The 13,198-nt window shown below is 32.6% G+C and overlaps 1 protein-coding gene across 2 annotated transcripts in view; it reads right to left on the reverse strand.

Annotated features, from left to right (window-relative positions):
- LOC143078772 (uncharacterized) overlaps nt 1-13,198 on the reverse strand; it is a 65,241-nt gene that overhangs the window by 14,549 nt on the left and 37,494 nt on the right. For both annotated transcript variants that reach the window (XM_076253734.1, XM_076253733.1), the window contains 8 exons: nt 12,020-12,072; nt 9,772-11,255; nt 8,861-8,944; nt 7,854-8,079; nt 4,439-4,651; nt 2,973-3,167; nt 2,038-2,219; nt 1,141-1,351 (listed from right to left, as the gene is read on the reverse strand). In XM_076253734.1, coding sequence (XP_076109849.1) covers nt 1,141-1,351; nt 2,038-2,219; nt 2,973-3,167; nt 4,439-4,651; nt 7,854-8,079; nt 8,861-8,944; nt 9,772-11,255; nt 12,020-12,072 — 2,648 coding nt within the window. The remainder of the gene's footprint in view (nt 1-1,140; nt 1,352-2,037; nt 2,220-2,972; nt 3,168-4,438; nt 4,652-7,853; nt 8,080-8,860; nt 8,945-9,771; nt 11,256-12,019; nt 12,073-13,198) is intronic.

The raw sequence follows: 13,198 nt of genomic DNA on the forward strand, positions 1-13,198 counted from the left end.
TAATATTTATCTTACATTGTAACATTTATCTTACATTTGTAATATTTATCTTGCAGTGCAACTAAAATCACTACTTACTAATCAGATATTTGTTTCTAAACATTATCATGATCTATAATCATAAAAAAATTCTGGGGTTTGCAGTATTTTTTATTTACAATGACATTTTGTTTAGCTAGTTAAAACTATTTTGCTACATTTGTCCTTGTTAACAGGAAAATAGCTTCTTAAAGCTTGGGAATGTTATCCAATTAACAGTTGTTAATAAACTTTCCCATTCAATTTAAAGAAAACTAACAATACCTATGTTCTATGTAAAATGGAATTTTCCATTCCTTAACCCTTTCACCGATTGCTGCCCAGACAGAAGCTACTCTGAGACGATGGCTTCCCTGGCTACTATTACTCAAGTGGGAGATCTTCATAATAAATGTCAATAAAAACTTGTTTGTAGTTATTTGTGTATTTATTTCATTCACTAACACCATGTTCACAGTTTTGTTCATGTTTTAATAATTTTTTCTTCTTAAAATATTCAAATTTTCAAATTTTCCGCATTTTCTAGGTGAAATTCTCAAAATTCTGCTCTCTGACCCCAAATCGTAATTTTTTTAACCCAAAACGGCAAAATTTTGAAAAAATTTAAGAGGCTGTACAAATTCCTCACACTGAACGATGTCCATTCCAAGTGTTTTGTACTTAAAACGACATTTTATGTCAAAAAAGTATACTAGTTTGGCTTCAATTCTTCCATATTCTTTCAAAAAAAATGTTCCCTCATTTCAAATTCTCGTAAATTCCGTAAATTTCCTCTGATTTTGACACGGTTTTCAACAAACGGAAGCGCCATGCTTACACTTTCATCCGGGTATTCATCAAAGAAAGATAACTCATGTGTGCACTGTTTGAGCGGGAAACATAAAAGAGGTATTCCGATCCCTGTAAAACGGGACTCATCGTCAGCCGTCTGAAGCGTGAATCCCGGTAAACCGGGACTCATCCGCGAAAGGGTTAAGCTAAGAGCCATTCAGAGCTGCCACAAATCTGAATTGAAAAAAAAAAAATCTTCAAAATTGACAGATTTACAACACTTAATCTTCTCAATTTTTTTGTTGATACACTAAATCATGATATGCTTACTTGTGTATCTACAAGTGAGACTAGTTCTGTAATCTCAGTGATATCTTTCTGTAGTTCATCAACACCATTGGTCAGTGTATTAATGTCCACCAATAACCATTGTATCTCTTCCTTTAAAGTTCTCTCAGTATGTTTTAACTCATCCATCTTGATCATCATCAAATTCAAATTCTCCTCAATAGAGTCAGTTTGTTCATCCAATGACAACTCTCTAAAAGAGAGAGGATGCATCATCATAATATCATGTATTGTAATGATTCATTAAAGATTTTATGAAGCATTTTGAAATCTCCTCTTCAAGTTCTCTTGTTTTTGTGTGTTGTTTTATGGTTGTTTAATTTGTTTGGGGAGGAGGGCATTGTTTAATTTGTTTGGGGAGGTCAGCATTGTTTAATTTGTTTGGGGAGGAGGGTATTGTTTTCTTAAATTTCATGTTATATATACTGTGGATTCATTATTATTCGTAGGATGCCAATTCTGTTGATTTCTTGGGTACAGGTGAACCGAGAAATTAGCTTTTAGATGAATGACAATTTTTCTGTAGGCTTGTAAAGAGGTTTCAGCATAACAACGAAATTAGATATCCACAAACATGCAAGTTTTCCTTCATCCAGAAAAATTGGTACCTAGGAAAATAAATGAATCACAGAAATTCAGCACTTCATTTGATTATTTTACATTAGCCCCATTCATATCAGTTATTTTTAATACAATACACATTTCATGTTTTACTTACACATCCCACTGGCAACCAAAAATTCTGATAACTTTTCCTTGTTGACACATTTGTCTAAATATAATTAGTTACGACAATATCAAAACTTGATTTACCCCTGATTGAACTGGCACTTGGAATATAATTGTCTACGATATAAATGGTTTGGGTATAATTTTTACCTTATAAGTTCTGAAGGCTGTAGTACATCATTCTTGGTACATATAAATGCTACGTTTCCATACTGTCCATCCATCAGTAGCTGTCGACGGAAGTTATCCCCTAGTAACTCTTTGGCTGTTTTACTTGTGGATGCTCTATGGACCTCAGCCACCACCAGAATAACTGAACAGTTTTTCAAATACTACAAAAAAAAAATGGCAATTTTTACAATTAATGACAGTTTGTGAATCTTATCCATATCATTCTGCTAATTTAGAACAAGTGTCAATTTCTAACCGTACAAACTGATATAGTTGAGTGTGTGGCTGTAAGGAAACTAAACATGTAGTACTACAGGGAAGCACATTTAAAGAATAATTTCAGATAGATAGATTCTGAAAACGAATGATTTGTGTCCATGGGACTCATACGCTACAGGGAGGGCATAGTTAAAATCCCAATTTCAATGATTTTTTTTTAATGTTAGCTCTTGTCAATTTTTTAAGATGGGAAGTCATCAGTAATTACTCACAAAATAAACTACAGTTAAACTGGATTATAACAAATTTTTGGGACAAGTGGTACAACTTCACTATAAACCAAATTCCTCATATTGATTTTTAACAAATTTCATTATACAATTATAACAAATTCAATAATCTTTGCAAAACTTTTTACAAACAGCAAAAATTGTATAAAATGGTAGTCAAATATTTATAAAATTGAGATTGAAAATGGGTAATGTGTCAAAGAGACAACAATCCAACCAAAGAGCAGAAAACAGCCGAAGGCTACCAATGAGTATATATAACTTTCATCTTGGATACCTGATAACTTACTGTTTAAGAGAGGTATCATTTGAGTAGTGGGATACGAAGAAGGTGAACTGACCACAGTTTTTGCCTTTTAAATAGAGGATACTGGTATAGAAGGTTGGACTATAATGACAACTTACATCTTTAGCTATTCTATCTCGTGCAGCATTAGAATCTCTCACACCTGGTAAGTCTACCAATGTACAACCATTACTACAGACTGAACAATGTGGTATACGTATTGTTACTGATTTAATAATCGGCCAATACTGTCCGCCTGTCTTAGATGATGTATTCTCTATATATTTGTCAATCTTATTTCTGAACGTTGATGACTGAAAAAGAAAAATGGCAAATAAAGTAATCTTCAGCAAATATGGCTTTTATAACACTTTTGCTTTTTTTTATGTATATGCAAAAATACTTTTTACTTTTAAGTGAAAAAAATTGTGACAACTTTTATCCAAAGAAATGCTGCTCATCTTGTGCTCATATTTAATATATTGTGGATTGTGAATTTTGTGTGTAAAGATAAACCACAAATCAAAATATTCAACTAAGTATATAATTCTACACCCTTCTATGCAGTTGTTGGCAAAACCAAGATATCAAATATCCACGGAAATACTATTGTTCCTAAATCTACAAAAAACAATATCCATGAAAATAAATAAATCCCCAGTAAGTTTATTCAACATAATGAAAACTTCCAAGTATTGGTTACATAATGAAAACTTCCAAGTATCGGTTACATAATGTAAACTTCCAAGTATCGGTTACATAATGTAAACTTCCAAGTATCGGTTACATAATGAAAACTTCCAAGTATCGGTTACATAATGTAAACTTCCAAGTATCGGTTACATAATGAAAACTTCCAAGTATCGGTTACATAATGTAAACTTCCAAGTATCGGTTACATAATGAAAACTTCCAAGTATCGGTTACATAATGAAAACTTCCAAGTATCGGTTACATAATGTAAACTTCCAAGTATCGGTTACATAATGAAAATTTCCAAGTATCGGTTACATAATGAAAACTTCCAAGTATCGGTTACATAATGTAAACTTCCAAGTATCAGTTACATAATGAAAACTTCCAAGTATCGTTTACATAATGAAAACTTCCAAGTATTGTTTACATAAAGTAAGTTTCAGATTGACCTGAAATATGCTTACTACAACTTACACCTGAAAAGTGCTACCACTTAACAAAACATCACTGTCAAGTAGTTTACCAAATATTAAGTCAATCTCTTTAGTGGCACTTGAGAAAAGTGGGAAAGAAATATTAGTTGGATGAACCGATGGAACCATGCCCAAGATGAATGCAATATAGTCACTCACCATGACCTCAAGTGGGGTATAATATATCAAATATATAATATTTTCGTTGGATACCAATTTTCATGGGTTTTGTGGGTTCAAGCAAACCACAACATGCACAAATTCAAATGTTCAACAAATTACAAAATTTTCATAGGCTTTGTATGCACAAATTGGAAAAAACACGAAATAAAATATCCACGAAAATTCATGTTTTCCTCAATCCACGCAAATTGATACCCACGAAAAATAAATGAATCCACAGTAGTATAACTTACACATCTTGACTTGACAGTTTCAATCTTTCCTAGACATCTCGTCACAGGAGTTGGTCTGGACAACTGTTCAAAAGTTTCAAATTTTCCATACACAGCTCTCATCTTCAGAAAAGCTACACCTGCCTCTGTTTCTGGGTCAGGTTTGACTTTCTTTATTTTTCCATTTTTATCTGTTAGGTCTTTTTTCAATAGTTGGAGTTCATTCTCCCATTCCTGAAATTAAATATCAATATTTTCAAAAATCTCAAGTATCAGAAGTCCACTCACTTATTATGTAATAAACTGCAAATTACTTCACATCTTTAGTTCCTTAACCTATCACCTAATATTATCAATTCTCCAATTTAAAACAAAATTCAAAATGATCTATTTCATTTTTTCAGTTAATCTAAGCTTATTGTTGTGTTTTGGGGTTAAAAGCCACTTTTGCCACCTTGGCATTAACATGACAGCCAGTATTTATAGGTCAAGAAAGCCAGAGGACTGAGAAAACCATAACCTTCTGCAAGGAAAATCCAACAAATTTTTACTTTTAACAAGTCTTCTTTTCAAATAATTGAATTTCAGTTGTGTAATCATTTGACATAGGTTATCAATCTGTATCTAGAAGGGACCGCGCTGTGCGTCGGCAATGTCGCAATTTGTGTTTTTTTAATTTCATCTGGTGACAAAATGTGGCTGCTGGCGATATTTTTGGCGCCAACATTTTCCTATGTAAAAATTTTCATTTCTTAACAATATCGATCTTCATGTTGATTGGTAAAAGTTAAAAAAATAAATAGTACAAAATTTTACCTGGAGGCAAGTTTATGACTTTGTTTACAACCCCAAGCTAATCAACGGTTACAACAGGTGTCATCTGTTGTTACAGGTAATCCATTTATAGGATGGGTCATTAATGATCATCAACATTAATTAATTCAAATAGAATTGGTCAGTCTGCATTTGTCTATTTCATTTGAAGAAATGTTCATACGACAACACAATTTCAATGTTTACTGTAGTTAAATGAAGAAAACATAAGTTGTTAATCAAATTGTTAAAAAACATTGTTTTACTTGTTTTCCATGAAAAAATAGCAAATTCAAACGAAAGGAGTCGGTCCGGTAAGACCCCTTTTTGGCCCCAAAATATAGCAGTTTTACAAAATTGTTAAAATGTAAACTTTTAAATATATATTGGACAGTAGAATGCTTCTGCTACATAAATATTGGTTGTTTTTGGCAATACAATGCACATATATCGAGTACTAGCACCATTAAGTCACGCTAAATTACTGAAATCTTCACAATTCTATCATTTTAGCTAAATTTTAGACGGTTTTCGTGTAAAACGAAAGTGGCCGCATTCGTGTTCATCCTTAATATTGAAATGTAAGTTGTATTTTATGATAATACATAACATATATAAAGATTTTGGATGAACACGGATGCGGCCACTTTCATTTTTGACAAAAACTATCTAAAAAGTGACATTTTTTGACATATTTGGTAGATTTTTCATATTTGAGCTTGAATCGGATCGTTTTCAATGACTAAACCAGTTAAAATCTTTCACATAAACTAATTGATTCAAATGAAATAGACACTTAAGTGTTAAAAAAGAGGTCAAATTCATTCGTCAGATGAACTTGAAATTTGAGGCTAAAATTGATCCTTACCGGACCTACTCCTTTGTCTTTCACTGCCCTCAGTTGTGATACAAAAATAACAAAAACGACCCCCATTGTTGGTCATGTTTACTTCTTCTACGTACTGTGTATAATCCTCCAAAGAGGGAGCACACACGAATAAAGAAAGATAACTTTTACTTTTTCCTAGCATTGAGATACCTACTTTTAAAAGACATGTCTTAGATATGGCTACATACTTCTGGCTATAGAACTTATATATGTTTGGGTCTTTCGAGTTATTGGAAGAGTTAAAGAGGGGTTTAGTAGCAGGATGGGTAGGGTTGGTAGGGTGCCTTGGTCATCTTTTTCTGTATTCTTTATTTCTAATACAATTTTTCACTGTTCTGTAAATCTAAACACCTCTTATTCTGTTTTCTTCATACAATTACCCATTTTTTTTCTATTTTTTTTATTTTTTAGTTTAATAAAATTCTCTATTCTGTAGCAGACAATAAGCTAATGTATATTATTCTACATATGAAATACTGACAAAGAAAATGAAGAACACATGTCAGTTTTGTTGTATGTATAAACACCCTATGACTTACTTAGTATTACATGTTAAATGATGTAAAGTGCAGGCTGAGTGCGTAAGAAATTTAAATTGAACATAGTTTATATTTTGATAGAAGAATTAAAGACTCTAGCTGGTTCTAAAGTTTGCTCCAAGTTTTCAAAACTGGCGACAAAATATAGGAGCTGGCTATTTTCCTGGCTCCAACTTTTTTGGAGCCAGAGCAGCCCCTGGTACCTAGTAACTTCTAACTGGTTGGATTAATCAGACAAAATGGTTTGTGTTTTTAGTAAATCTTTAATAAATCAACCATGCAAGAATATATTATATTTTCTTATCATTTTTTACCTAGTTAAAGAATACAATATTTTTTTTTAAAGAAAAAAGGATTTACCGTTTCAAATTTCAAGACCATTTGTATAACAAGAGGCTCTCAAGAGCCTGAATCGCTGACCTGTATTTCAGAGATGTATTTAAATGTTAGCAAACTTGATTGATGTTTGTCAATGGATCAAAACTTGGGATACAATCTATAAACAAGATACCCTTAGGAACATTTAGTTAAAGTTTGAAGGTAATTGGCCCAGTAGTTTCAGAGAAAAAGATTTTTAAATGTTAGCAAACTTGATGAACAAATTGTGTAAAATTGTCTTTAAAGGGCAATAACTCCTTAAGGGGTAATTTTTGTAGATCTTACTTTGCTGAACATTATTGCTGTTTACAGTTTCGATCTGTCTATAATATTCAAGATAATAACAAAAAACTGCAAAATTTCCTTAAAAATACCAATTTAGTGGCAGCAACCCAACAATGGATTGTTTGGTTTGTCTGAAAATTCAGGGCTGATAGATCTTGACCAATTGAACAATTTGACCCCATGTCAGTTTTGCTCTAAAAGCTTTAATTTTTGAGATATAAGCCAAAAACTGTATTTGACCCCTATGTTCTATTTTTAGCCATGGTGGCCATGTTTGTCGATGGATCAAAACTTCCGATACAATTTATAAACTAGATATCCGAAGGAACATTTATTTAAATTTGAAGGTGTTTGGCCCAGTAGTTTCAGAGTAGAAGATATTTGAAATAGTTTACGATGAAGGACTCTGCATCGGCGAGCTAAAAAGACCTTATTAAATGCAAAAGAAGAAACAAAAACTACTTTCAATGGTTGCACTTCCTGCTCATTAATAAAGCATTTGTTTTGATTACATGTAATGGTAAATGTTTACCTCTTTAGAGAGAAATTCAATATCAGCTTCGAACAGATCACTTGTACTGTTACTTTCTATCTTGACAACCACAGCAGTACAGGCCTGTGTACCTGACGTAGGTAATACATTGTAGTGGTCTATGATGGCATTCATCAGACTGGACTTCCCAGCACCCGTTGTTCCTACCACAGCCACTGTAACCTTGGGTGAACATAGTTTACTCTCAAGCTCGGTTAATTCTTGCCTAAAATAAATATGCATTTGAAGTTCCACTATTCTAATTAGCCATTTTTATTTTAGGTGAACAAAGTTTACTCTCAAGCTCTGTCAATTCTTGCCTAAAATAAAGAAGCATTTTAAAATCCTCTATTCTAATTCAAACTTTACAGCAGACACTTTTATCAAAGGCAAACAAAGTTGTCTCTCAAGATCCTTCAATTCTTGTCTAAAATAAATAAGCATTTAAAATTCAAATATTCTAATAAGCACTTTACAGAAGACACTTTTATCTCAGGCAAAGAAAATTTACTCTCAAGCTCTTTCAATTCTTGCTTAAAATAAAAAAGCATTTGAAATTCCAATACTCTAACTAGCACTTTACAGTAGTCAGATGTGTTGTTCAACTGGTCAAGTATCGTTGGTAAAGGTAAACAAAATCAAGAAATTAATGACTGTTAACATAGAGATATGTCTTGCCTACTGCATGTAATTTTGATTGTACATGTTTTAATTAAATGTCAAGACTTAACATGAAAACTATGCAAAACTTTCAAAGTAAATGAACCAGGATTGAATAATAATGTGGAAAGAAGGAATGCTAATGCTAAGGCAACTATATACCAAATATTATTGATTTAATATTATTTGGCGGTTCATCTTACATTGATATAATCCCAAACCTAAACATGCAAGCTTTGCAAAAATTTCAAAGTAGACATCAAACCAAAACCATGTAATTCTAGTAAATCGGTGTATGTATCATAAAAATACAAGTACTTTCAAGGTGACCTTCAAAGTATACTTACTTCCAAACTTCAACTCTTTGTTGGTTTTTCATTTTCTTTTCCTTTGACAAAGATTTCCTCAATTTCAATACTACTTCCTTGCACCTGTATAGAAAAGCATCAATAGCATAATGATATACATGTTATTGAAAATCTCTACAACAAAAATCTGTAATCTATAAAATACTGTTAAGGTGGTACCCAACACCTTGACTAAAATTAATTTGACTCGTTTAATTTTCATAAACTTTTGACAAAACATTTGCTTTGACCCTTTGAAAAAAATATATAAAATTTCAGAAAACTTGAACCAATCACTTTCTCGGAAAAAATTGGTTGGATAGATAGCAGTTTGACAAACACCAATTTTGATCATTAGGAAGCTTAATATTTCCTTAACAATACAATGTGATTAAAACGTTTAGCTGATTTTACAGAGTTATCTCCCTGTAGTGTTAGGTACCACCTTAAGTACACCATATGCTTATTTTGTTCTTATATCTTAATTTTTTTTTCAGAACGGACACAGATTTGTGTGTTCCACAGATTTACCTAGATTTTTGACAAGTTCAAATTTCTGTAGATGTTTATTTTGGTGGTTTAAACAGTTTTACATTCATGCATTTAGAAAACTTGTACATTGTAGAACACTTTTAACATGTGGTTATCTTTTACCTACAAACATTAAAACCTGATTGGAAAAAATAATGCATCTTGCACTAAACACAAGAAATTTAAAAGTTCTTTTATATTGACCATACAATTATAAAAGCACATATAAGGCCACTCTAATCCCAAAACAATATCAGAATGTTGCCATTTACCCCATTTGATTTCTTAAATTATTTTATTTATATTTTTAAGGTAATTATCAAATTATATATATAATATCAGTGATAACCCATAGAGCAAATATCAAGATCATGTCATACCTTTCTAAACCTCCAGACATTGCAGGTGTATGAGGTCTAATTTGACTTGGACCAGCTACTTGTCCATCATTCTGATTCACTTCTAATGGAATTGTTGCTTTTGGTAGTGATAACCTCATCTTCTTGGCCCTAAGTTTTTCCAGTAAATCTTTAGCTTTTCTTTTAGGCATAATCTCTTCTGGTGATTTTATTTCCTCTTTAATATTTTGTGGGTATGAAGAAGTCAATGAGTTTCTATTCCTTTCATATAAAACATCAATACTTTTGTCATTATAACCCTCCTTTTGGCCTTGTTGAAAATTTCCCTCATCTTCTTGGTATTCTATAGAGCTACCTTCCCAACTTTGAAAGTAATTTCTCCTGTTGGATATGTCTGGGCTTGTCCTATGGTGTTCAAGTACATTTTCTTTATTAGCAGCACTAACATTGGTAGAGTCTTCCATTCTCTCTTCTGCGTGGTATGGATCATTATCTCTTATAGAATTGGTAGAGTCTTCCATTCTCTCTTCTACGTGGTATGGATCCCTTACTTCATCATTAAGAGCAGGCATGTTCAAACTACTACTACCAAACTGTAATGACAAAGGAGTTCCACTGTCGATATCATTGTACTCATCATCTGAACTTGGATTGAAATCACCAGCAAAATTTCCCCCCACATTTTCTATATGAACTGTTGGACCACTTTCATCATCATAATACAATACAGTTTCATCACTTCTTGAAATGTTGGGAGTACCAGTCTCCATACTTGTCACATGTTGACGATTCAATGATTTCTCTTGTAATTTCCTTTCCAAGTTTTGCAGTTTCCTCAATGACACCTTTTCAAACTCATTTGGTGTGGAAGTTTCCGTGCTATTTTGAAAATAATCACATTCAGAATTATTGCGTTGATTGTCAGAGTCTGTGCTCTTTTCTTCTGATTCTGACAGGAAACCATACTTTACACCTAACACTGGTTCTCTTTCCATTTCAAAAGTAGGAGATAGTTGTCTATCAACAGATGGATAATCATCCCCAGTGTGAGACTGTCCACTAAGTGACCTCTGATCTTCATGAAGGTCACTATAACATACAGTTTCATTTTCAAGGAAATTTACAATGTTACCAATGTCCTCATTGTCATCATCATCAGTAGCGACATCTTCAAATGTACATTGTATATCACAGTGATCAATTTCCTTCACAGAAGACATTTCTCCGTCAGTATGGTCATTGTCTAAGTCAGCCTCATTTTCATCATAAGAAGTTGCAGTGGTTGGTGTTTGATCTGATGGAACCAGACCTGGTAATCTTTCCAAACAGATGCTCTCATCTTCCGTCACTGAATCGGTGACAACAGTATTTGAAAATGAGATCTCTGATATTTGGTCGTCTGGTATTAACATTTGTTGACAAGGTGGTGTATTACAGTCTGTACTTTCCTCACTATGTATATTGTCAATATCACTGATACTAGACTGTGTACCTTGTACTGCATCCTGTTTTCAAAATAAATGATAAACTGTTATCAGAGATATGTCTGGCATTTTTGTAATTTCAATAATGCATATGTTGAAATTAAAATAGTAACACTTTAAAAAGTAAAGTTTTGTAAATATTCAAAGTCAATGAACCATGACTGAAAGTAGTTCATGGCTAAGCAATCTCCATGGAAATGAGATGTGCCAATGCTCATATTGTTACTTTAATATTTCTGCATTTCTATCCTCTTTTGGGATTGGGGCTGCCTCAAAATTATCTGTATCTTTTTCAATTAAATCTTTTTGTAAATTAAGATTTTTGCAATAGAAAAAAACAAGAATGATATATTTTTTTTAAAGGAGATATGGTTTGAGTGCCAATGAAACAGCTATCCAATATAGAAGAAAATTAGGCCTACTATTTTTTTCTCATTATATATCACGATTCATTTTTAATATCAAGAGCCAGCCAGACAAACATACTGCACACAAGTCAAGAACCTGATGTTCTGTATTAGTCATTTGTTGATGTTGGTTTCCATGTTCCAATGGTTATACACATGTCATTTTTGGGGTCCTTTATAGCTTGCTGTTCGATGTGAACCAAGGCTCCCTGTTGACGGCCTTATGCTGACCTATAATGGTTTTTCTTTTACAAATCAGGACTTGGATGGAGAATTGTCTCATTAGCACTTATACCACATCTTCTTATACATCTTGAATTCAAAACAGTAATCTATAGTTAACATTCTAACTAAATAGAATTAAAATAACTGTATTACCTTTTCTGTAGTACAGGTTTCTTGACTGCACCATTCCAATCCATCAGAACAATCTGTAAATAGATTGAAATGACCATATCAATACAGGTTTGGTTTGGTTGCATGATTTTGAACCTTCAATTTCAGGAGTAATATCACCATTGTTTACCCTTATTAGTCTTTGTTAATTTGGGACTTTTCAAAAAATTGTGCAGAATTTTTCTTTTAAAAGTAAAAGTAAGTTTTATGCTGTCAAGTACAACATTTCATTGCATGTAAGATAATAACCATTACCAAAAGTTAACCAATCAAATCTTTACCCATTTTTTCCCTGTTTACAAGCTTTAGTAACCACATCACCTCAAGTTTTCCAAAATATCAAATAGACACACCAAATCAAAAAGAATGGTGCTTAGAGACACCCAAGATAATGTTTATAGCTCACATTTTTTTTTGCAAAGAAATGCAAGGATAGTTTCCTACAGCTGCCAAATTCATGGAAATTTTTTTCTGACTCTTTTTCGTATGAAACAGGATGTGACATACTTTGATTTAGTGGTTTTACACCTTCATAATAAATTAATTTAAGATGACATCTGCCAGCTAGACATGTTCACCTTACAATCATTCCATACGCCAAATATAGTATTGCATACAGTATAAGACAAGAGGCTGTCACAACGACAGCAAACCGGATTTATAAACATTTATTTGTATCCTGCCAATATCACAAGAACCATAACTGATGAAAGGTGAAAGTGAAAATCGTCAATATCAAATTTGACCTCCATTTTGTCATCAGTATCAACATATTAAAATTTGAAAAGCTTCGGTTGAATGGTTCATGAGTAAATGCACGGACACGACTGGAAAAGCCATTTTTCAATCTTTCAAGAACCATAACTCCTGAACATAAAGTCAAAATTGTCACTATTGAACTTGACCTCAATTTTGTCATCAGTGACAACATATTAAAATTTGGGAAGCTTTGGTTGAACAGTTCATGCGTAAATGCATGGACACGACTGGAAATGCCATTTTTCAATCTTTCAAGAACCATAACTCCTGAACGGTAAAAGTCAAAATCGTCATTATTGAACATGACCTCCATTTTGTCATCAGTAACAACATATTAAAATTTGGGAAGCTTTGGTTGAACAGTTCATGCATAAATGCACGGACACGACTGGAAATGCCATT

Source organism: Mytilus galloprovincialis, chromosome 6 (assembly GCF_965363235.1).
Source record: "Mytilus galloprovincialis chromosome 6, xbMytGall1.hap1.1, whole genome shotgun sequence".
NCBI classification, from domain to species: Eukaryota; Metazoa; Mollusca; class Bivalvia; order Mytilida; family Mytilidae; genus Mytilus; species Mytilus galloprovincialis.